The 23,682-nt window shown below is 47.1% G+C and overlaps 2 protein-coding genes across 3 annotated transcripts; one reads left to right on the forward strand and one right to left on the reverse strand.

Moving 5' to 3' along the window:
• Positions 1-223: 223 nt before the first annotated feature.
• Positions 224-14,167, reverse strand: dph3 (diphthamide biosynthesis 3). Of its 2 annotated transcripts, none has more exons than XM_071479521.1 (4): positions 13,951-14,167; positions 12,857-12,931; positions 12,469-12,528; positions 224-430 (listed from the first exon to the last, which is right to left on the reverse strand). In XM_071479521.1, the coding sequence occupies exons 1-4, from the start codon at positions 14,056-14,058 to the stop codon at positions 374-376; spliced, it is 300 nt and encodes a 99-aa protein (XP_071335622.1). In that variant the 5' UTR covers positions 14,059-14,167; the 3' UTR covers positions 224-373. The 2 variants fall into 2 exon arrangements, with proteins under 2 accessions (XP_071335622.1, XP_071335623.1); XM_071479522.1 differs by lacking the exon at positions 224-430 and adding an exon at positions 5,734-6,995 and having other exon boundaries at positions 13,951-14,162.
• Positions 14,168-15,127: 960 nt separating this feature from the next.
• On the forward strand, positions 15,128-19,283 carry LOC139622323 (putative claudin-24). The gene has a single exon (XM_071479524.1). It carries the CDS (start codon positions 16,080-16,082, stop codon positions 16,926-16,928), a length of 849 nt encoding a protein of 282 aa, XP_071335625.1. The 5' UTR covers positions 15,128-16,079; the 3' UTR covers positions 16,929-19,283.
• Positions 19,284-23,682: the final 4,399 nt, after the last annotated feature.

Genomic DNA, 23,682 nt, shown 5'->3' on the forward strand with positions numbered 1-23,682 from the left:
GTGTCTATTTAAAGTACTCTGTATTTTCTTCCACTTTATGATAACTGTAAATACACAAGAGATGTTCCGTCACTCTGATTGGCTGATGCAGTCAGGTGACCCACCTGTTTGACGGCGTGGAGCAGGCGTCCATAGCAATACACCATGACGAGGACAGGGAGGCCGAGACAGAAGACGAACAGACAGATGATGTAGGAGTGAGAGCGAGACGACCTCTCCGTCCACGTCACCGAGCAGCTGGTCCCCGCCCCCTCCAGACCATAGCTGCTCCAGCCCAGCAGGGGGGGCACCGTCCACGCCACCGAGTACAGCCACGAGCCCCCCACCGCCAGCAGGGGCCGCCTGTAGTCTGGGGCTCGCTTGTTGTAAACCATCAGGGTGCTGTAACGGTCGTAGGACAGGATGGACAGGGAGATGAGAGACACAATACCTGAGGAAACAGGAAGTGATGTCGTTAAAATCACAAAGAGCGACAAGGACGTGTCAAGAGAGAGAGACAGAGAGACAGACAGAGAGGGAGGGAGAGAGAGAGACAGAGAGAGAGAGGGAGAGACAGAGAGAGAAACAGAGAGAGAGGGAGGGACAGAGAGAGAGAGAGACAAACAGAGAGAGACAGACAGAGAGGGAGAGGGAGAGACAAACAGAGAGAGACGGGCAGAGAGAGAGAGACAGACAGAGAGAGAGAGGGAGAGACAAACAGAGAGAGACAGACAGAGAGGGAGGGACAGAGAGAGAGAGAGACAAACAGAGAGAGACAGACAGAGAGGGAGAGGGAGATACAAACAGAGAGAGACAGACAGAGAGAGAGAGACAGACAGAGAGAGAGAGGGAGAGAGAGAGAGAGAGACAAACAGAGAGAGACAGACAGAGAGGGAGAGGGAGAGACAAACAGAGAGAGACAGACAGAGAGGGAGGGACAGAGAGAGAGAGGGAGAGAGAGAGAGAGACAGAGAGAGACAGACAGAGAGGGAGAGAGAAAGAGGGAGAAACAGGGAGACAGAGAAAAGTCAGGTGACCTCAGGTCAGAGGTCAAATCAGTGATGTGAAAAACAAATGAGTTAAAAAGTTAAAGAACACAGAGTCGAGGACGCAAACTGGAACGACTCAAACAACTGAGGTGGAAAAACCAACGAAGAAGAGTTCAGTCCGCAGGACTGTGATCTCCTGTTTCATTCAGACCCTCTGCAGCTCTGTGAAGGTGTCATGAGAGGAGCCGCTCGGTCAGCTGATCCTGTTCGGGTCTGTGGATCTGCTCAGGAAGCAGAGGTAATCAGACGTGTTCCTCACTGACCTTTAAATCCTCCTCTGTCCTGCAGACTCAACCTTCCATCATTTCTCAGAACGAGCTCTGAGTCTTCACCCTGATTTGCTCCAGCAACTCTGAGGAATCAGCACGGGTCGGTCTGGTCTCAGGTCCAGGACCTCTCAGGACTCACTGCCTATTCAAAACACCACGAGTGAACCTCGCTTTGCTCAGTGACTGGAAACTGGGAGACTTGTTACAGTAGCAGTTACTCCTGTGTTCCCAGGGTCTATGATCCCCAGCTCTATGGTCCTCAGCTCTATGGTCCCCAGCTCTATGGTCCCCAGCTCTATGGTCCCCAGCTCTATGGTCCCTCAGCTCTATGATCCTCAGCTCTATGGTCCCTCAGCTCTATGATCCCCAGCTCTATGGTCCCTCAGCTCTATGATCCCTCAGCTCTATGGTCCCCAACTCTATGGTCCCTCAGCTCTATGATCCCCAGCTCTATGGTCCCCAGCTCTATGGTCCCCAGCTCTATGGTCCCTCAGCTCTATGATCCTCAGCTCTATGGTCCCCAGCTCTATGGTCCTCAGCTCTATGGTCCCTCAGCTCTATGGTCCCCAGCTCTATGGTCCCTCAGCTCTATGGTCCCCAGCTCTATGGTCCCTCAGCTCTATGGTCCCTCAGCTCTATGGTCCCCAACTCTATGGTCCCTCAGCTCTATGGTCCCCAACTCTATGGTCCCTCAGCTCTATGGTCCCTCAGCTCTATGGTCCCCAGCTCTATGGTCCCTCAGCTCTATGGTCCCTCAGCTCTATGGTCCTCAGCTCTATGGTCCCTCAGCTCTATGGTCCCCAGCTCTATGGTCCCTCAGCTCTATGGTCCCCAGCTCTATGGTCCCCAGCTCTATGGTCCTCAGCTCTATGATCCCTCAGCTCTATGGTCCCTCAGCTCTATGGTCCCCAGCTCTATGGTCCCTCAGCTCTATGGTCCCCAGCTCTATGATCCCTCAGCTCTATGGTCCTCAGCTCTATGGTCCCTCAGCTCTATGGTCCCCAGCTCTATGGTCCCTCAGCTCTATGGTCCCCAGCTCTATGGTCCCCAGCTCTATGGTCCTCAGCTCTATGATCCCTCAGCTCTATGGTCCCTCAGCTCTATGGTCCCCAGCTCTATGGTCCCTCAGCTCTATGGTCCCTCAGCTCTATGGTCCCTCAGCTCTATGGTCCCCAGCTCTATGGTCCCTCAGCTCTATGGTCCCCAGCTCTATGGTCCCCAGCTCTATGATCCCTCAGCTCTATGGTCCTCAGCTCTGTGGTCCCTCAGCTCTATGGTCCCCAGCTCTATGATCCCTCAGCTCTATGGTCCCCAGCTCTATGGTCCTCAGCTCTATGATCCCTCAGCTCTATGATCCCTCAGCTCTATGATCCTCAGCTCTATGGTCCCCAGCTCTATGATCCCTCAGCTCTATGGTCCTCAGCTCTATGGTCCCTCAGCTCTATGGTCCCCAGCTCTATGGTCCCAGGGTCTATGGTCCTCAGCTCTATGGTCCCAGGGTCTATGGTCCCCAGCTCTATGGTCCTCAGCTCTATGGTCCCTCAGCTCTATGGTCCTCAGCTCTATGGTCCCCAGCTCTATGGTCCTCAGCTCTATGGTCCCTCAGCTCTATGGTCCCCAGCTCTATGATCCCTCAGCTCTATGGTCCCTCAGCTCTATGGTCCCTCAGCTCTATGGTCCCCAGCTCTATGGTCCCCAGCTCTATGGTCCTCAGCTCTATGATCCCTCAGCTCTATGGTCCCCAGCTCTATGGTCCCCAGCTCTATGGTCCCTCAGCTCTATGGTCCCAGGGTCTATGGTCCCCAGCTCTATGATCCCCAGCTCTATGGTCCTCAGCTCTATGGTCCCCAGCTCTATGATCCCTCAGCTCTATGGTCCTCAGCTCTATGGTCCCTCAGCTCTATGGTCCCCAGCTCTATGATCCCTCAGCTCTGTGGTCCCAGGGTCTATGGTCCCCAGCTCTGTGGTCCCTCAGCTCTATGGTACCCAGCTCTATGGTCCCTCAGCTCTATGGTCCTCAGCTCTATGGTCCCTCAGCTCTATGGTCCCCAGCTCTATGATCCCTCAGCTCTATGGTCCCAGGGTCTATGGTCCCCAGCTCTATGGTCCTCAGCTCTATGGTCCCTCAGCTCTATGGTCCCAGGGTCTATGGTCCCCAGCTCTATGGTCCTCAGCTCTATGGTCCCTCAGCTCTATGGTCCCCAGCTCTATGATCCCTCAGCTCTATGGTCCCTCAGCTCTATGGTCCCCAGCTCTATGGTCCTCAGCTCTATGGTCCCTCAGCTCTATGGTCCCCAGCTCTATGGTCCCCAGCTCTATGGTCCTCAGCTCTATGGTCCCTCAGCTCTATGGTCCCAGGGTCTATGGTCCTCAGCTCTATGGTCCCCAGCTCTATGATCCCTCAGCTCTATGGTCCCAGGGTCTATGGTCCCCAGCTCTATGGTCCTCAGCTCTATGGTCCCTCAGCTCTATGGTCCCTCAGCTCTATGGTCCCTCAGCTCTATGATCCCCAGCTCTATGATCCCTCAGCTCTGTGGTCCCCAGCTCTATGATCCCTCAGCTCTATGGTCCCAGGGTCTATGGTCCCCAGCTCTATGATCCCTCAGCTCTGTGGTCCCCAGCTCTATGGTCCCTCAGCTCTATGGTCCCTCAGCTCTATGGTCCCAGGGTCTATGGTCCCCAGCTCTATGGTCCTCAGCTCTATGGTCCCTCAGCTCTATGGTCCCAGGGTCTATGGTCCCCAGCTCTATGGTCCCTCAGCTCTATGGTCCCCAGCTCTATGATCCCTCAGCTCTATGGTCCCTCAGCTCTATGGTCCCCAGCTCTATGGTCCTCAGCTCTATGGTCCCTCAGCTCTATGGTCCCCAGCTCTATGGTCCCCAGCTCTATGATCCCTCAGCTCTATGGTCCTCAGCTCTATGGTCCCTCAGCTCTATGGTCCCAGGGTCTATGGTCCTCAGCTCTATGGTCCCCAGCTCTATGATCCCTCAGCTCTATGGTCCCAGGGTCTATGGTCCTCAGCTCTATGGTCCCCAGCTCTATGGTCCTCAGCTCTATGGTCCCCAGCTCTATGATCCCTCAGCTCTATGGTCCTCAGCTCTATGGTCCCCAGCTCTATGGTCCCTCAGCTCTATGATCCCCAGCTCTATGATCCTCAGCTCTATGGTCCCCAGCTCTATGGTCCCCAGCTCTATGATCCCTCAGCTCTATGGTCCCTCAGCTCTATGGTCCCCAGCTCTATGATCCCTCAGCTCTATGGTCCCAGGGTCTATGGTCCCCAGCTCTATGATCCCTCAGCTCTATGATCCCTCAGCTCTGTGGTCCCCAGCTCTATGGTCCTCAGCTCTATGGTCCTCAGCTCTATGATCCCTCAGCTCTATGGTCCCCAGCTCTATGGTCCCTCAGCTCTATGATCCCTCAGCTCTATGATCCCTCAGCTCTATGATCCCTCAGCTCTATGATCCCCAGCTCTATGGTCCCTCAGCTCTATGATCCCAGGGTCTATGGTCCCCAGCTCTATGATCCCCAGCTCTATGATCCCTCAGCTCTATGGTCCCAGGGTCTATGGTCCCCAGCTCTATGATCCCTCAGCTCTATGATCCCCAGCTCTATGGTCCTGACTTTAACACATCATGTGTAGAAAATATTGTGTCTGTCTGAGGTGAGGCGACCTTTGACCTCTCCTTTGAAATGACTATACTGAACTCACATTTGCAGGTTTGCTGTCTCTCATCCATCCTGGACTCAAAGTGGTACAAACCTCAGAAATTCATTCAGCGAAAGAACTTTGACTTTAACTGTAGAAACACACACACACACACACACACACACACACACACACACACACACACACACACACACACACACACACAGTCCTTCAGTTAAATCAAATTAAATGAAGTTCAGTCTCGTGTTTCAACAGGTTTTCCTCTTTTCCTTCATGCACACCTGCAGCAGCAGGTGCATACGTCACTGTTCCCCGCAGGTGTGGACCGGGACCGGGACCGGACCTAAAGCTTGGAGCTCCAAGCGTTTCCCGCGGGTCAGCAGCGACTCACCGAAGCAGGAGTTGATGAAGCCGTACCACATGCAGCCGTGGCGGCCGTACAGCCAGCGGGTCCGCAGGCTGGAGGCGAAGCTGAGCGTCGTGCCGCACAGGCAGACCAGCATGTCGCTGACGCTGATGTTGAGCAGCAGCATGTTGACGGGGGTCCGCAGGGTCTTGAACCTGCAGAACAGAACCAGGACCAGCAGGTTGTTGAGGAAGCCGAACACCATGATGGAGCCCAGGAACACCGACACGACGCGGTGACCGCTGCGCGACAGCCGCTCCTGCGGCGTGTCGCTCCAGGCCTGCTCCAGAGAGGCGGGCGGCGCGCTCAGGTTGGAGGTCGCGTTGACGTCACTCACCTCCGCGAACATGTCGCGCGGTTCCAGCTGTTTGTGCGCGAAAGTGATTTTTTACGCACAACTCTCTTTGAAGAGAGAAAGACCAAGTGAAGCTTGTCGGACTTCACGTCCTGATGGATTCTGGACTCTCACTGGACTTGCTGTCGGAGCGTCCTGCCGCGACTCGCCGCCGCGCTGCCCCATCCTGCACCGCAGCAGCCGCACGGGCGGCGCGCAGAAGTTCAGGTGTGAGCGGGTAATCCGGTGAGCCTCTGGTGAACTGAAGATCCGGACTCTCTGCCCCGCCTCTGAACTCAGACCTGACCTGACTGTTTCCTCCGCGTCCAGGCGGACTGACGCTGCGCTCAGCCGTGCCGCGTTAAATACGCCCCACACTGTAAGAAGTGAGGAGCGGGAATTTAGCCCCCCCCCCACTGTTTTCTGACTGTGTTCATACCCTCCCTCTTGTGTCCTGTATTTACCTTCCCACAGGGACTGCAGATGGAAATTAGCTAATAAACTGAAATCTGTCTGAGGTGAGGCGACCTTTGACCTCTCCTTTGAAATGACTATACTGAACTCACATTTGCAGGTTTGCTGTCTCTCATCCATCCTGGACTCAAAGTGGTACAAACCTCAGAAATTCATTCAGCGAAAGAACTTTGACTTTAACTGTAGAAACACACACAATACATCTTTTCTCAACTGAGTTTGATGTCTATTGTACATGGTCCCTGACAAATAAATAAATAAATAACAAAAAACAAAAAAAAGATTAAGATTTTAAAAAGGAAGTGATAAATGAAATCGAATTGCTTCATGTTTCTGATTCTACTCGTACTTCACAGTACTTGGAGTATTTTCACACTGTGGTACTTTCTCTTCAGCACCATTTTCCTCTGATTCTGGAGTTTTATTGTGGAGGGACATTCTCAGAAAGTGACAAATGACTGAACTGATGTTTTTATTTGAACCTTATTTTAATCATGTGACAGACCCAAACCAATAACAGCTGTTACAGCTAAGACTCTGCTGACCTTTGACCTCATCTGTACATCCACTGTCAGTTAATGAACTCATCTCCACCTGTCAGTCTTCATCCTCAGGAGTGTTGATGGTCTGAGGACTGATGGGGGTCAGCTGGGTCCAGGTCTGATGGGGTTTGATGCTGGAGGTGGTGACAGCTGTGGTCTCCAGATGGAGCTCCTCAGGACGTCGGCGTGTCGTCTCCTTCACAGGAGTCAGAGACATGACGGATGCTTCAGGGAACTCACACAGGGTCGGACATCTGAGTTGTGGCTCTGAAAGACTGTGTGGGTTTTATAGAGAACAGAGACCAGACCAGGACTCATTGGGTTAGGGTTAGCCTAACCCTAACCCTAACCCTAACCCTAACCCTAACCCTAACTATTAAGAAGACAAAACCACCACACAAAACCTGATGACACCATCATCATCATCAGAACCACAGCAGGAAACACACACGTGTATCTGTCTACATGTCATAGCTTCCTGTAACCTATCAGTGTAAAAGCCCTGAGGAGCTCAGTTTAATCCTGTAACAGACTGAGATCACACATATCAGGTGTTTCCTTAACACACACACACATACTTGTATTTGTATCTTTGTGAGGACACTCATTGACATAATACATTCCCTAGCCCCTTACCCTAAACTTAACCATCACACCTGAGAGCCTAACCCTAACCCTGACCCAAACCTTAACCTAAACCTAATTCTAACCATAACTCTAAAACCAAGTCTTAACCCTCAACATGTGATTTGAAGGTGTCTCAAAAAGTGAGGACCGGCCAAAATGTCCTCACTTTCCCAAAATGTCCTCACTCTGTTAGTAAAATACTTTTTTTGGTCCTTACTATGTAGCAAGTACAAGTACACACACACACACACACACACACACACACACATCCCATGCCTTCGAGCATGTATTCAAGCTTGTATTCCAGGAGGGGCAGGGTCCAAACAGCTGCAGGCTAAAACTGACAAAACTGATCAGATCTCAGACCAGAGAGTCCACGTTCTCCATGTTCTCCACGTTCTCCCTGAGAAGCTCCACTGATGGTCCTGATCCTCTCAGTCGTCAGATAACCATGTTTTTAAAACATTCCAGGTTGTGGACTTTTGTCAGGATGAGATCCACTACAGTCTGGTACCTGAGGAACCCAGCAGCAGAAACCAACTGCATAAAGTCATGGTTTTAAAAGCACGAAAGCTCCAGTGTTAGAGCCTGATCCAGAATGGACAGGTGGAAGGCTGTACCAGATCCAGATCCAGTCTGAAATGGACCTGAGGACAGTCAAACCTGGTCTATGAGGGACCCATGGACAACTAGACCTAGTCTAAGAAGGACCGTTGGACTCAATCCAGAGCTGAACCTTCAAACCGGAGGATCCAGTCTGAAATGGACCTCAGGATGGTTGGATCCAATCCTGAATGGACACACAGATGGTAGAACTCACCTGATCTGACAGGGGCCTGAAGACAGAGGGACCCAATTTGAAATGGAAATGTGGACGGTCAAAGCTGGTTTGAAAGGGACCAGGGGACCAAGGACAGTTGGGTCCAGAGTACAGGCTCAGTTGTCTCTTCTTCTGTCCCGTTTCCTCTGAGTCTCATAATAGAAGTGTTGAGTTTCACCATGTTATTCAATCTGTCTTTGATCAACTTGTAACCACAGACGTCCGTCTCCATCCTGGAGATCGCGTTTCCTCTGACATCACCTCCTGAAAGTCGACCCTCAGGGTCCTGATTCCTCCTTCAGGAGACTCTCCATCGAACATCAGGCTCTTATTTTCCATCTTTTTGCCTGAGGACAAACTGACAGAAGATCTGACAGCTGTGATTTGATCCAGATGTTTGTCTGAGCACAAATGTTTCTGCCTCAGGAGGTTTCAGAGACGCTGCAGCAGGGCGCCTCCTGACATTTGAACAGCAGAGTGACGAGAGCAGCCGAAGTGACTGAATGATCTTTGGATATCGTTTCCCAGTTATGTTGAAGAAAACGGTCGGTTCATGGCCTGATAATGATTTAGAGAAAGAAAAACAGAATTCAGGATAATAAGAAATCAACTGGAGAAAACAAAGGTCCACTTCCTGTCAAAGGTCAGCTGGCTTGTTTCTTTGAGAGGAAGAAACAGATCCTTTTATTAAAACAGTGAAGCCAGTTACGTGTAAATCCACACCTGGTGCTGGTTGTTTCCTGTTAAACTGAGATTTTAAAAGGAACATTGGTTTTATTGGACCCTGAACCCCGAACCTGGTCCCCAAACCTGGTCACTGACCCTGGTCCCTGTTTGTATTTGCATGCTGCATAGTTGAAGTCTTTTTCTTGGTGGTGGGTTTGTGTCTTTTAACTGAGCTCTGTGACTTTCTATCAGACAGTCCCTTCATACACAGGCTCTGGACTCAGGGGCCCCGTGACCCTTCAGGCCTCAGCAGATCCATGATCAGTAGTCGTGTCCCTGCCACTGAGGACTGAAAAACCTCATTGTTTTTTTTGTTGTTGTTTTTAATGATTCAATGATCAGTTAATTGATGAATAAATCAATTAACAGCTAAACCTGTGTCACCTGTATCACCTGTGAACAGGTGAGGTCTCTCTCTCTCTCTTTTCATTTGTCCACTGCTTTCTGATGTTCTGAAAACGCCTTAAGATTTCCCTTGAAGTCTGAGATAAGGTTTCATTAAAATGGTCCCAGGATTGAAGGCTTTCTCCTTCAATTGTCTGAAGGACGATTCCAGTCCTGGTCTCCAGAATCTGTCCAGACCTGGATTCTGGTCCTGAACCTGACTAACCGCCTTGTCATAGCTCATGTTCGTGACCTGCAGGATCCACTGCTGAACATCTGGCCTGCTGCGGTCCCAGATGTTCCTCCTTGGGCCTCCACAGTCTGTTCAGGAACCTGTTGGCCTGATTGGGGGCCACTGACATGGCCCCCTCCTCTCTGCCCAACAGCACGGCAAGTGTTAGTGTAGATTTTCAAAATAAAAGCTGCAGCAATAGTAAGTGTGAAGGTCAGACGGACAACAGCGTGCCCCAGGCTTCATCATCATCATCATCATCATCAGCTGTGCATCTAAATACAGATGTTGTGGTGGTGAGCCAGCTGAGGCGTCTCTCTCACGCTCAGCAGGAAGTGTGAAAACCTCCGGGGCTGAACTGAGAGCAACTCGACCTCCAGAGGATCTGAAGTTTCTCTTTAAAACAAACTGTGACGCTCATGACACACATGAGCTCATGACCTGGACCATGTATGGAGAGTGAGGCCCCTGGGCCAGAGCTCAGTTAGAAAACAATCTAAGGTGGGATAAGGTGGCGTACCTTGGTCCACAGCTGGACCAAGGTACGCTGCAGATGCAGGTGTGAACCCGACCAACACTCCAGGAAGTAACCTGTGCCCCTCCCTGCACCGTGCTGTCCGTCTGTCTCCACAGTGATGATTCATCACACATCTGATGGGAGGGGGAGGGGGAGTGAGTGTCATCACTTGAGTTAGATTTGATCCTTGACTGTGGTATTGTGCAGCTCAGATGTCATCATCACACATCATCCTGTCACATGACTGCTAGCGTGTTAGCAGTTAGCTCTGAAGGAGTGAAACTGGAGGTCAGCTGTGTTTTATTAATAATCATGTAGTGTCAGTCTGTGTCTGAACATCAGCTGTTTCCCAGCAGGATGTCCTCATGTGTCTGAGGTGTGAAATCTGTCCCTGCAGCCAAACTGATTTGTGTCCTGTCGTCGTCTCTGTCTCCTGTTCCTGCTCTTTTAAGAACAAGCACAACCAGATGATGACTGAGCGGCTTTAGATTTTATTCTGGTTGAAATTAGTAACATGAAAAGTTTGATCAGGTCTCATTTCATTAACTCAGTGCAGTTAGATCATTGTTATGGAAGACCACTGCTGCCACAATGAGAGGGCAGTCTTGATAGACAAAACTTATAAGTACAGATAATAATCCAGTAAAACAAAGTGCTGAGGTAAAAAGTCAAATGAGATAAAACATCTAAATCTTTTAGATAAAAAAAAGAAAAAGAAAAGAAAAATCCAAAAACTATTGATAAAATGAAGAAAAAAACCTTTGAGATAAAATCATGATATAAAATGTTGACATTATGAAAATTCAAAACTTTTGGCCAAAATTGGGGGGTGGGGGTAGGAGTAGGAGTAGGAGGGGGTAGAGGGGTCACAGGAGAGAAGAACCGGTTTACTGGTTCAACACAGCTGAACAAACATGCTTTTGCTCTGAAAGGTCAAGCACCAGTTTTTGCTCCTCTGGTGAGACTGGAACCAAGTCCAGGTCCAGGTCTGCAGATGTTTCCAGATGTGAACAGAGAATCTGTTTGTGAGTCTGTTGTCATGTGTCACTGTCTCCTCCACCTCCATGGAGAACATCACAAGGTCAAGGAAAGAAGTGAAGGAGACGTCATAAGGTCTCAGGACTTTTTAAACCAACTTTATTGATAACACATGGAGGATAAATCCTCCTTTCCCCACAGACACAGAACAAACAGACAGGAACGTTGAAATCAGAGAACATGGCAGGAAAATACAAGCAGAGAAAACTGATCCATTAAAGTAATTATTTTTTCATTCAATAATTAAATCATTTGATTAATTAAATAGAGTGTTGTGGCATGGGCGTCCATCAATGCTGAAGGAGGCTGAGGACCCTCCGTCCTTCTCTCCAGCCACGGACACAGCAGCTGCTTCGGTTCAGGTCAGGTCCAGGTTCTCCAGGACGAGCGGTGAGACCTCATGACCTCTGACCTCATGTAGGAGATTTGGCTTGAACACCACTGGTGAGTTCACAGCAGCGAGGAAAGAAGTTAGAGGTCACGTGGACTGACGCGGTACGACCTGCCCTCCATCTTGATCCTCCATGATCATCTCCAGTTTTCCAGGTCTCTGGTCCAGCTTCTTCCTGTCTGCATGGTGGACTGCTGGATCTCCATCAGACTGGACCGTGGCGGTCTCCCCTCGTGTTCTCTGAACTGTGGTGCCACCTCACACCTGTTTCTGTGCATCCAACAGGGTGACACTGTTGTGGAGCAGATTGGACCCAGATCCTTCTGGGACCACTGCATAGTCCGGGTCCAGACCGTCGTCCTGTCCAAAGCTCAGACCGTCTGAAATCATGTCATCTGGTTCTGGATCAGCAGCTTCATTTCCAGAGCTGCTGTCACAACAACCCCCACCTTCACGGGAAGTTTGCAGCAGTGTTCTTCCTGATATCAGCAGATCAGCTCAGGTGACACTGCGACACACCTGAACCTGACTGAACTGAGGCAAATCATCTGAAGTCAAATCTCCAGCAGAACAAGGGCTTCACATCTAATCTGGAATATTAAAACCGTCACGAACCACCCACTGCCTCTGCTCTTTGTCATTTAGAGATATTTATTTTCCGTCCTCGCATTTCCAAACAGCTGTGTCACATGGTCAGCCACTGTCTCACCTAGAAACCATCAAAACTTCACCAGGTCATAATAACAGACCTGTTTCAGCCTGGATCACCGTCTCTGCTGTTGACACTATTTGTTTCCACTTGAGTAGATGTGGACTTTGAAGAAGAACAAGAAGAAGTCTTGTCTTCTCAGTGCATTCAAAATAAAAACTCAGTTCAAAGTGTCTCTGCATAAATAACATCTGCTTAAAGCATCATCTCCAGATGTGGTGTGTGTGTGTGTGTGTGTGTGTGTGTGTGTGTGTGTGTGTGTGTGTGTGTGTGTGTGTGTGTGTGTGTGTCAGGACTGAGCCACCTCCAGTCTGGTCTCTGAAGAAGACAGAGCTTCGATGATTTCTCCCAACACAAACAAGTCCTGAAACAGAAAACACTTTGATCACCACACAGGAAACTGCAGCTGGTCAACGGACTTTAATTTTAACAGGAACAGCTTGTGTTTATAGTTCAGGCCATAAACATGACACACAAGTTCAACAAAGACTCACAACACACAGATTCACAACATGCACACAAAGATCTAACTGAAACCATGAAAATAAAGTGCTTCCTGTCGTCTGTTTCCTGCTCTGACAGGATCTTCTACCATCAGACTGAACTGAGTCTTCATCCTCTGATCCACCTCAGTCAGTCCAGAACCGTGTTGGGTTCTGCTCTTCAAACTGAAGCTAACGGTTGCAACTTACCTTGTCGTAGATGACTTTGACAATGAGCGAGCAGCTCGGACACGTCGCCACCTCCTCTCCGTTCTCCAGGTCCTCCTTTAAAAAGCAACCAGAGCACACAGACAGTTTAGTGACAGACTTATCAACACAGTTACAGCTCAGGACCTGAACTCAGCCATTCTGGAAACCTGAGACTTGGTTGGACGGTGACTTCTGTGCACTAAAGACAACAAGCTGCATCAGGAGTGTGATGTAACAGCTTCATCAAAGTCACTCGTGTAAAACTATTTGAAGAAAATGATGTGATAAAAAAAACCAACCATTCTCTCCCAAATAAAAAGAGCAAATAGGGCAGTTAAATCAAACATGTTTTAATATTAGACAACCAAACTCAATTGAAAAATTATCAAATTATATATCCTTGTCCTTTGGAAACCCATGTACAAGATGGAGCAAAATATTAATAAATATTAGAATTTGATCTAACATTTATTGATGTCTCAGGTATAAACTATATGCTAAGTTCACCAGAAAATTCCCATTTATTAGCAGAATATCATAAAACATGTTGTGGTTACAAGGTAAAGATATCACTTTAGAGGAAAACTTAAATTGAAGGATTTTAAGAGGGAGTTTGGTGATACATCAGTGTACTTAAGGTAAAGCCAAGAGGTGGCACTCAAACTAAGAGAGAGTCTGTGTGATAAAAACAAACAACGAAGCTCCATTAAAAAATAAAATTGATTAATAAATCCTCTGGTTTGTATAAAAACAAATAATCACTGCACATGTTCTGGTATCCATGTAAATATAAAGGAGGCGCTTTAAATGACAAGGTTTTCAAATTGAGTTTGTTATGTCGTCGGTCGGACATTACTCACAACTGAAAATTATCAAATCTGTAATTTTAAGGATCGAGTGGGGGCCTCCGATGTAAAAAACAGAACCGAACTCCATCCAAACTCAATCCAGCCAATTTAAGACCTAAAGTCTCCTTGCTCCTTTACTGTGAAAAATACAATTAATTAGCCTCTATGTATTAAAACCACCGATCAGCAAACTCATCGTAACAATATGGAAGTTAGCTGTTAGCCATTAGCTCGCAGTAAACTTACTTTAGTAATGGCGAACCTGTCCCCGCAGGGACAGGGAAAATAATACGTCTCCGTGTCATCGTCATATTCAAAGTCCTCGATCTCAACTTCGTCGTGAAAAACCGACATTTTACCGCAGACGTGAGATCAGAAATCAAGAGACACTCATATTATTACAAGCGTGTGCTGAGACGCGGTGTGATGATGTCACAGCCTGTTGTCTCCGGCCAATGACGTGTTCTATTTTTTTCCTACAGAAGTTTATTCACAAACTAAAATTAGTGAGGAGCAGCGGTGAGAGCTAAAAAGAGAAGTGAGAAGCAGACCGCTCTCTCTTCGTGATCGATTTACAATCATGATTTGTTCTTGTTTTATGAGCTATGAGCTCCTTTTGAAGTGTACAAAAGTCTTTATTGGGTGACATAATTAGCTGAAGTTTTGCTGATTCTAAACATACATATATGAATATTTTCTAACAACGTGGTGAAAAAATGACAACTTTATAAGGAAAAACAGAACGATATGAAGAAACAGAGAAGATTTAAATTCGAAATTATATCGTTTAACTTAAAAAAAACTAAACACTGACATCTAAAGAGAGTTTGCACGTTAGAAAATATTTTGATTGATATACTCTCTCCTCAAAATGTATTTATTTTGTCTTTAAACACAGTCAGATTTATCAACAGGAGATTTATTTTGATATTAATTTCATCATTGGCTTCAAGTATTATAACTCGACTTAATATGATTTTATTTCGTGTTTTATTGCACTGGTTTCACTTATTTTATTCAAATGTATTAAATTACGTTTTTTAAACCAAACAGTGACAGGCGAATGATTGTTGTATGGTAGAAAATGTGAATTATTTTTTGAAATATTTTGATTGATATACTTTCTTCATTTGATGATTTATTATCTCGAATGAATGAAGAAAAGTGGAGCGGTGTCACTGTCTTCCGGTCCGATATCTCCATCTGGCGGACATAACTAGGAACTACAACCTGAGCTGCAGACACTTGAAACCATCTTTATTTGATTTTATTCACGTCAGATCTTTATTTTAAACACGTAATCCTTTTATATTGTTTCATGAGGTCACTGGTGAGGTTTTTACCGGTGAACTCCATGATTTTATTAAACTACAATAGTCTCTCTCCTCAAAATGTATTTATTCTGTCTTTAAACACAGTCAGATTTATCAACAGGAGATTTATTTTGATATTAATTTCATCATTGGCTTTGAGGATCATGACTCGACTTAATATGATTTTATTTCATGTTTTATTGCACTGGCTTCATTTATTTTATTCTTATTTATTACGTTACGTTTTTGGAAAAAACAAAAAACAAACAGTGACAGGTGAAGTTTTTTTTGTGTTTAAAGCTTCTAAAAGCAGAGTCTGATTTTAACAGACGAACTGTCACATTCAACTTTATAAACTCAGATAAAAAGTTTGACTTTAGAGTCTGTAATTTTCAACAAAGTTAATCCTCCTTTAAACTTCCTTCCAGGCTCTTTTTCCTTTGGCAGCGTCAATATTTGAAAACAAAGTCTGAACCTTTGCACCATCTTACGTTTCCTGGATTCAGGAACAAACCCTGTTCAGATACCACACAATTTTAAATTCTTCCTCACAGATCTTCCTGCAGAAGCTCTGCCTGGAGAAACGGAAGCCGGAGCATCTTCACAAACAGATGCAGGATTTTGGACGGTTGTTTTTCAGTGAGGTCTGGATGCTGGAGACTCTTCCGGTCACGTCATCTCTCTGCACCTGGAGGTCCAGCATCTGTCTGCGAAGTCTGGATGTTGCGTCTATGGTTGTCATGGAGACCACACAGCCTCCGTGTTTCCTGTTTTCTCAGCCATCATGAGGCCAGACCTGAGCACACGCCGTGTTTCTGTTGGCGCTGCCCCGCGGCGCTGCGGGGGGGCTCCCAGTGAAGCGCGGGAACAAAGCAGGGAAGCATGAACTTCAAACGCCTTTCAGACAGAGATGTGGGCATCAACATCCTGTTGCACTGAACAACATCCCGCCTGCAGGCGACCTCACAGGCCTCAATGATGCTGTTGTTTCCCGCCGGCCAATCACTTTCTCCTCTCTGACTGACTGGGGGGGGCTCCCTCCCTGTTGGACTTGACTGTTGAATGTACAGCAGAGTTTCTTCCGAGTCCCCGCGGAGCTGGCAGCCCCCACAGGATATTCTGTGGAAGGGGTCATGGCCGGACAAGGAGCCCCCCCCTCCTGAGAGGGAGGGAGGGAGGCAGAGAGGTAAAGGGGGGAGACACAGGAGTCCCGGGCACCCTGAGACTCTGAGCATCGCCGCCATGGACCCAAGTATTTGTGCTCTGGAGCTGCTGGGGGTCTTATTCTCGGCGGGGGCTTGGATCTGCTCGCTGGCGACCACCCTGATGTCCACCTGGCTCACCCTGTCCACGGAGCTCCTGCCCACCGAGAGCTACGAGCTGGGGCTGTGGGAGACCTGTGTGGTGCAGGACCTGGGGGGTCTGGAGTGCCGGCCCTACGACAGCCTGCTGGGGCTGCCGCCGGACATCAAACTGGCCCGGATCCTGATGTGCGTGACGCTGGGCGCCGGGATGCTCGGGCTGCTGCTGGCCATCCCCGGATTACACCTGGTCAACAGCTGCCACGGCCGGCTGGAGGACCTCCGGCGCAAGAGGGCGCTGAAGATGGCCGGGGGGGCGCTGTGTCTGGTGGCCGGGATCCTGGGGCTCATCCCGGTCTCGTACATCGCCCACCTTACGGTGGTGCGGTTCTTCGACGAGTCGGTGCCGGACGTGGTCCCGCGCTGGGAGTTCGGGGACGCCTTGTTCTGCGGCTGGACGGCCGGGTTTCTTCACCTGGTGGCGGGAACGCTGCTGCTAACTTCCTGTCTGTGTCTGCAGAAGGAAAACTGTGACATACCTGTCCCCAGCCCTCTGGGGGAGGCGCAGCCGGGACGCCCCGTCATCAGGACCAGATCCGAGTACGTCTGAGACCTGTCCCATCAGGGACGCACAAGTCTGTGTCCGAATCTGCTCCTGTCAGATGAGTCCACATGGTCTGTTCTTCACATGGTCTGTTCTTCACATGGTCTGTTCTTCACATGGTCTGTTCTTCACATGGTCCGTTCTTCACATGGTCTGTTCTTCACATGGTCCGTTCTTCACATGGTCCGTTCTTCACATGGTCTGTTCTTCACATGGTCCGTTCTTCACATGGTCTGTTCTTCACATGGTCCGTTCTTCACATGGTCCGTTCTTCACATGGTCCGTTCTTCACATGGTCCGTTCTTCACATGGTCCGTTCTTCACATGGTCCGTTCTTCACATGGTCTGTTCTTCAGAACCAGCTGTTTGACCCCAAAGTAACATCTGGAAAGCAACAGAACAGCAATGAAACTGTTGGTCTTCTCAGTGAAGTCCGGAATATAAATGTCTTAAATTCATATTTTCTGGTTGTTGGAGCAAAAATCTGCAGATCCCAGATTTTACACAAGTCCCAAACTACATCAGACTGAATTAGAGGGAACCAGTCTATGTACAGTTCATCATGACAAACTCAGGTTTTTGATCTCAAGTCTTGAAATGAAGAAACCAACACAACTTTAAATTTTATGAGACTCCCAAACTTTAGAAATGTGTCTTCAACACAACAAGTTCAGAGTTTTCATGCTTGACAGTGAAACATAAAACTGATGCTTCTCCTTATGTAGTTCTTCATCACACTTCAGCTGTTCAACCCTTTAAAAAAGTTTCCAGGAGGTCAGATCAGAAATGTACCTGAGACAAACCAAATGTTCCCCAGACCCAGAGGTTTCACTGATCTACATTTTCCACAGACCTTTAGTGTTACTTACAAAAAGTAATTTCTGGAAAAGAACACAACTGCAGTAAATCATCTTATTTTCTCAAAGCAGTTTTTAACCACAGTTCTACATATAAAACAGTTTTTTTAACTTTGAGTTGAGATCACAGTTTCCACAGATGAAAAAGCTTCAGTGAAACTCTGTCAGACACACGTTTGTTCTGACAACATTAAAACTGGATTTAACAACTTCATCTTATAAACTCAGAATCTAATTTAGTCTGTAATTTTAGGAGACACAAAGAAAGCCAAACTACATTTAAGATCAATTATTTCTGTCAGGATTTAATCTAGTTCTTTTATGTCCCAGTTCATATTCCAGGTTTTTGTTCCAGCTTAATATGAAAAAACATTTAATCCTAAAACACTTTGACAACAATCCAAAACAAACTTTCAACAAAGCTGATGACACAAGATTTCTGATTTAACATCTGAAAAGCATTCACTCTTTTTTAAATACAGTTTAAACATTTAAAACTCTCTGATTCAGAACCTCATTGAGAACTGAAGCATTTTGTCAGGTGTTCCTGTTTGTGTTTAAGTCTCATTTTGATGCATTTCATGTCATCTGTGAAGATCTGTGGAAATGTTGGGATCTAAATAGATATAGACCAAGAAAAAGTTTGGCTGCACATTTCAACAGAGATTTTCTGACCAATACAACATTTGTGATCTGATTCTTTAAAGAACCTTTAACCCCTGCTGGTAATTAAGAACTGCATTCAGAAAATAGTTTTTGCAGTTGTATTCTCTTCCAGATATTACCTTGTTGTTTGTGAGGATTTTTAGAAACATTTTCTGGAATCTGTTTTCCTGACCAACAGAAGATTTCTGATGTGATATCCAGAGAACTTCCAGAGGTTTAACTTCTGACTGATCCTCCTCTGATACATACATTTAAATCCCACCAGTTATTTCTTCTCTCAGTCTCACATGTTCAGATGTCAGGATATGTTTCCTTCACACAGAAAATCCACTTTTCATGAAGCCAAAGAGACTAAAGTGCTGCTGTTTCTGTTCTATTTGTCCTGTTTGTGTATTAACTGTCTGCAAAATGTTCTCAGTATATGTACACAATACACTTGTATCTCTTCTGCGATACATGATTCATCCCTGACCATCTGCAGTGACTGTGAACCTCCCGCTGGCTGAAAAAAGGTGATTATTGATTACAGAATAAGAAAAAAGGCTCAATAATCAACATTATTTCCACTCACAGTCACCAGCTGGTTAAAAAGATGATCAGTGAGTTTCATAAAAAGTAAAAGAAGTGAAGTGACAGAAACCACCAAATGTCTATATGTATGTGTCTTTATTTCTGTTCAGAGAAAGAAGCAGATGATGAAAATCACTTCATGTTCAATCACATCCAGACGAACAGTTTGCACAGAATTATTATTGATGATCTGAATATCGTTATCAGGTGATGTAAAGATGAGCGGCTTGTAAATAAAGATACTACAGAATAAAAGAGATAAAACGTTTGAGTGTGTTTCTGGTCTATACTGATATACTGACGTTCTGAGGGGACAAAAAGGTGTTGTTGGGTCCCTGCTGACCCCCCAACTCACCTGACTCAACACAGACGTGCAGCAGACCACCCCACCACAGACAGGTGTAGTGAAGAGACCCCCATGAGAAAGGTTTCAAAGTATCATCTGAGTATCACTGAGGCCTCTGTGGACCAGTGTGAACCTCTCTGCTCTGAGGAGACTTCCTGTTCTGTGTCCGTCACCTGTTACCTGGCCAACGGGAACCTTGATACCACTTCATGGATGATAAAGCTCAACCACATGTTTGACTTGTATGTTTCCTGATGTGTCAGTTTCCTCACTGAGCGTCTGATTGGTCGGCTTCCGACCGCTGCTGCTGAGAGCTGCTGTTGTTCTGCTGCAACAATACGCTCATTATGATCTGCCTGTCTGCTCCAGCAGCTGGATCCACATCAGTCCACCACGGCAACCGCACCTCGTGACCTCAACACTGAGACGCCATGACAACCATGCTATGTGACCTCGCCACTGAGACGCCATGACAACCATGCTATGTGACCTCGCCACTGAGACGCCATGACAACCATGCTATGTGACCTCGACACTGAGACGCCATGACAACCACGCCATGTGACCTCAACACCGAGACGCCATGACAACCACGCAATGTGACCTCGCCACTGAGACGCCATGACAACCATGCAATGTGACCTCGCCACTGAGACGCCATGACAACCACGCCATGTGACCTCAACACTGAGACGCCATGACAACCACGCCACGTGACCTCTATACTGAGACGCCATGACAACCATGCCATGTGACCTCACCACTGAGACGCCATGACAACCACGCCACGTGACCTCAATACTGAGACGCCTTGACAGCCACGCAATATGACCTCGCCACTGAGACGCCATGATAACTGCACCTCGTGACCTCAACACTAAGACACCATGACAACCATGTCACATGACCTCAACACTGAGACGCCATGACAACCACGCCACGTGACCTCAATACTGAGACGCCATGACAACCACGCCATGTGACCTCAACATTGAGACGCTATGACAACTGTGCCAGGTGACCTCAACACTGAAACGCCATGACAACCTCACCATGTTCTGCGTTTTAATGAACAGAACAGAAACATGACGTCTTGAGGACCGGCAGTCTGCTGCAGGTCTGGGTCCTCACAGTGATCTATAAACACACACAGTAACACACGCTCCCAGACCACCGCACATGAAAGAGACGGAGCTGCAGGACCTCTCAGCCCACCGCCTTCTCTTTAATTGCCCTTTTCCTTTTTGGGACAATAGAACCGTGATTTGATAAAAACCTGGTTTGGGGAGGGAGTCGACAGAGGTGCGTCATGTGGTCCCGGCAGGAAGCAAACCCCTCACCCTCACATTGTTTCACAGCGGCTCTCATGACAAAACTAAACAGGGAAATGCTGCCACGCTCTGCCAACGCTGACAAACCCTCAGGTCTGCACAGATCAGGTCCAGGATGCAGAGCAGGTCCCTCCTGGTTTCTAAGAACAGCAGGTGGGAACCTCACGTCTCTGACCGTTCCCCACGGTTCTTGCAAATCCATGATGTGTTTTTCAGATGTTCCACTGACAGTCAAGCTGCCACGGAGGACACTGGTGGTCAGGGCTGTTAATACACCTGGTTCTTGGGGGACAGTGCTGGTCCAGATGAGTCCCTATGTCCCCTCAGAAAAAATCAGTCAATCACTAGCACCACGACATTATTTTCCACTGGGGGTGGCTGGAACATGTTGCCCTCACTTTTCATCCACTAAATGACTTTTAAAGGTTCTATAAAACATTGTCACTGCCACTCAATGTCACACTGACCACCAGCTCTCAGACCAGAACTACACCTGGAGACACACTGGATGTGTCGCGGCTGCAGAATGTCTTGGTTTTCATTTCAGTGCCCATGTTAACGGAGAGCAAGCACACTGCCTGCATGAGATGCACTTTTGTCAAGTCATGTGATCTAGAGATTCAGCATCTTGCCTATGTTTCACACGTGATGCGCGTCTTGCTGCAAAGACAAAGAGAAGACCTGTTGCTGTCATAGTGACATCATACCAGCAACATTACACAAAACTGCAAAGTGTAATAAGGGTTAGGGTGACGCGAGACATGAGAGCCAGCACACACAATCCAACCACAACCATTAGCCCACGCTAGCATTGCTGTGGAGCATAACACAGCAATGCTAGTTAGCCAGCTAGCGATAGCAACATTTGCTGAACACATTCATAATATTAGTAACAGAAAGTTAGCTAACGTTATCATGCTACTGTAGCCTCACTAATGAAAACAGACATTAACAATATGTAGCATCAAGTAGAAGAAAACCAGAGTCCAGCTGGAGCCTTTAGCAGCTCGTAGGGTTGTCCACCTCAGTACAGACAGACCAGGACTGACTGATTCACTGGAATCTGCCACATGAAAGACACTGATAGAGCTGGTAAAGACACTGATGGAGCTGGTAAAGACCTGACTTTACCAGGATTTGATTTCCAGATGAATTTCCACATCAGAAATAACTGTTGGTGCACCAGCTGATCAGTCTCTGTTTTACCTGCAGTTAGAACCAAATCACAAGATTTTGTCCAGGACACTGGTCAGGACATTTTTTGGAAATAAATCTGAGATATTTTTTAACACAGTATTTCATCTGTGTCAGTGATGGGTCCTATCAGGCCCATGAATGTTTCCTTCATCTGCTGAGTCATTGTGTATCAGAGCTGCTGGATGTAAACAGGAGACAAACAACAGACGCTCCATTAACAAGAAGAAAGTAGTTCCATCAGTGTTAAATCCATCTGTTTTCAGACTGTACTTGGTGTGTGACACAGTGGAGACAGACTGTTTCATATCCATCAGCTCCATGAGTAACGTGGTGAAAAGAAAAGAGCTGAGTTTGTCTTGAATCCCTGCATGCAGACTGTAATCTCAGGGCTCGTTTGCTGCTCATACCGCAGCAGAAAAGACGGAAGGAAAACATCGTTATCTGCAGGAGAGCCTGTGTCCATCTAAGACAAACAGCCACTGAAAACAGAGCAAAGCCATAAATCCTCCAGACCTTTAAATAAAAGAGCTGAGGCCAAATTAACGCCAGGTAACCTCAGAGTGGAGGTCACTGGAAAATCACACCTCTCTGATCTGTGTCTGATTGACAATAATCACCACTTATTGATTCTTACATATATGCCCAGTCATGCCTTCTAAGTCACAAGCAGTTTCCCACCATCTGTAGGCTCCTCCTGCTCATTCTCGTCATCATCCAATCACAACCTGACACGCTCACCTTCAGCCGATCACTCATGACCTGTCAAACTTTTCTCTTCTCTCTCTGCTGGACAAAGTGTGGTCCATGTGTTCTTGTGTTTGGTTGCTGGACAGCATGTCAGGAGAGGTTCACTGGGCCACTCAGACACCTGTGGTTCAGACACTGATACCCGTCAGACACATCCAGGAGGTGTAACATCTTGGACACTGAGGCTCAGGTCGATGTCACCCATCAAAGCTCACATGAGGTGATGGGAATCGTTTGGAAACTGAGGGTCGACACTGGGTGAACTGTGTGTCAGGTGTAATCTGTGTTCTCTCTGTTGTCTGAATTTCCTTCTCATCAATCAGCTGTCATTTGAACTACTAATGCTGAACCGAACCAGGACCACCAGGCTTTCTGGGTCTACGAAGGCCCCACTCTCTCCAGGACCAGGCTATGGTTCTTCAACCCTCACTTTAACCTGAACCCTGAGCAGCAGATCTTTGGATTTAACAGTTTTGACTCAACTTATTTTCCTTGATAATTATGTTTTATTGTATTTTTCTTTTCTTTGTCATTTTCCTTCTCATGCTTTTATTACTTATTATTTTATTAAGTACTTGTGACTTGTTATGAAAACTACAACACATTAAACCTTATTTACTTAATATGGCTAGTATTGGCTTCACATATGTATGTGCGTGTATATGTGTGTGTGTGTGTGTGTGTATGTGTGTGTGTGAGACACTGGTGACATTGTTCACTGGGAAGCAGAGTGTGGACCAGAGCTCCCAGTATTGTAACAGTCGGGAACAAAAGATCCAGTTTTCATCTGAGTCCAACAGCAGCAGAGGACAGGAAGTCATTCAGCAGATCAGATGGGACTCTGTGTGTGTGTGTGTGTGTGTGTGTGTGTGTGTGTTTGTGTTATTTATTTATACAATATGAATAAATAATCTTTTGCTGAAGTAAAAGTACCACTACCACAGAATAAAAATACCCCAGATTAACAATACAGGAGTATCAGCAGCTGTAGATACAGTACTTCCTGTAGTTACAGTATCACAGTAAAAGTACTTCCTGCAGTTACA

This window comes from Trachinotus anak, unplaced genomic scaffold (assembly GCF_046630095.1).
Source record: "Trachinotus anak isolate AG129_WGS33_773 ecotype Australia unplaced genomic scaffold, CSIRO_AGI_Tana_v1 ptg000006l, whole genome shotgun sequence".
In the NCBI taxonomy this organism is placed as follows: domain Eukaryota; kingdom Metazoa; phylum Chordata; class Actinopteri; order Carangiformes; family Carangidae; genus Trachinotus; species Trachinotus anak.

Excerpts from the sequence above, each read along its gene's own strand:
- LOC139622323 (XM_071479524.1), top strand. The coding sequence starts at position 16,080 with ATGTACAGCAGAGTTTCTTCCGAGTCCCCGCGGAGCTGGCAGCCCCCA.
- dph3 (XM_071479521.1), bottom strand. The coding sequence starts at position 14,058 with ATGTCGGTTTTTCACGACGAAGTTGAGATCGAGGACTTTGAATATGAC. Across the intron at positions 12,932-13,950 it reads ACAGGTTCGCCATTACTAAA|GAGGACCTGGAGAACGGAGA; the intron begins GTAAGTTTACTG and ends TGCTTTTTAAAG. Across the intron at positions 431-12,468 it reads CTTCAGAGACCAGACTGGAG|GTATTGTGTCTCTCATCTCC; the intron begins GTGGCTCAGTCC and ends CTGTTTCCTCAG.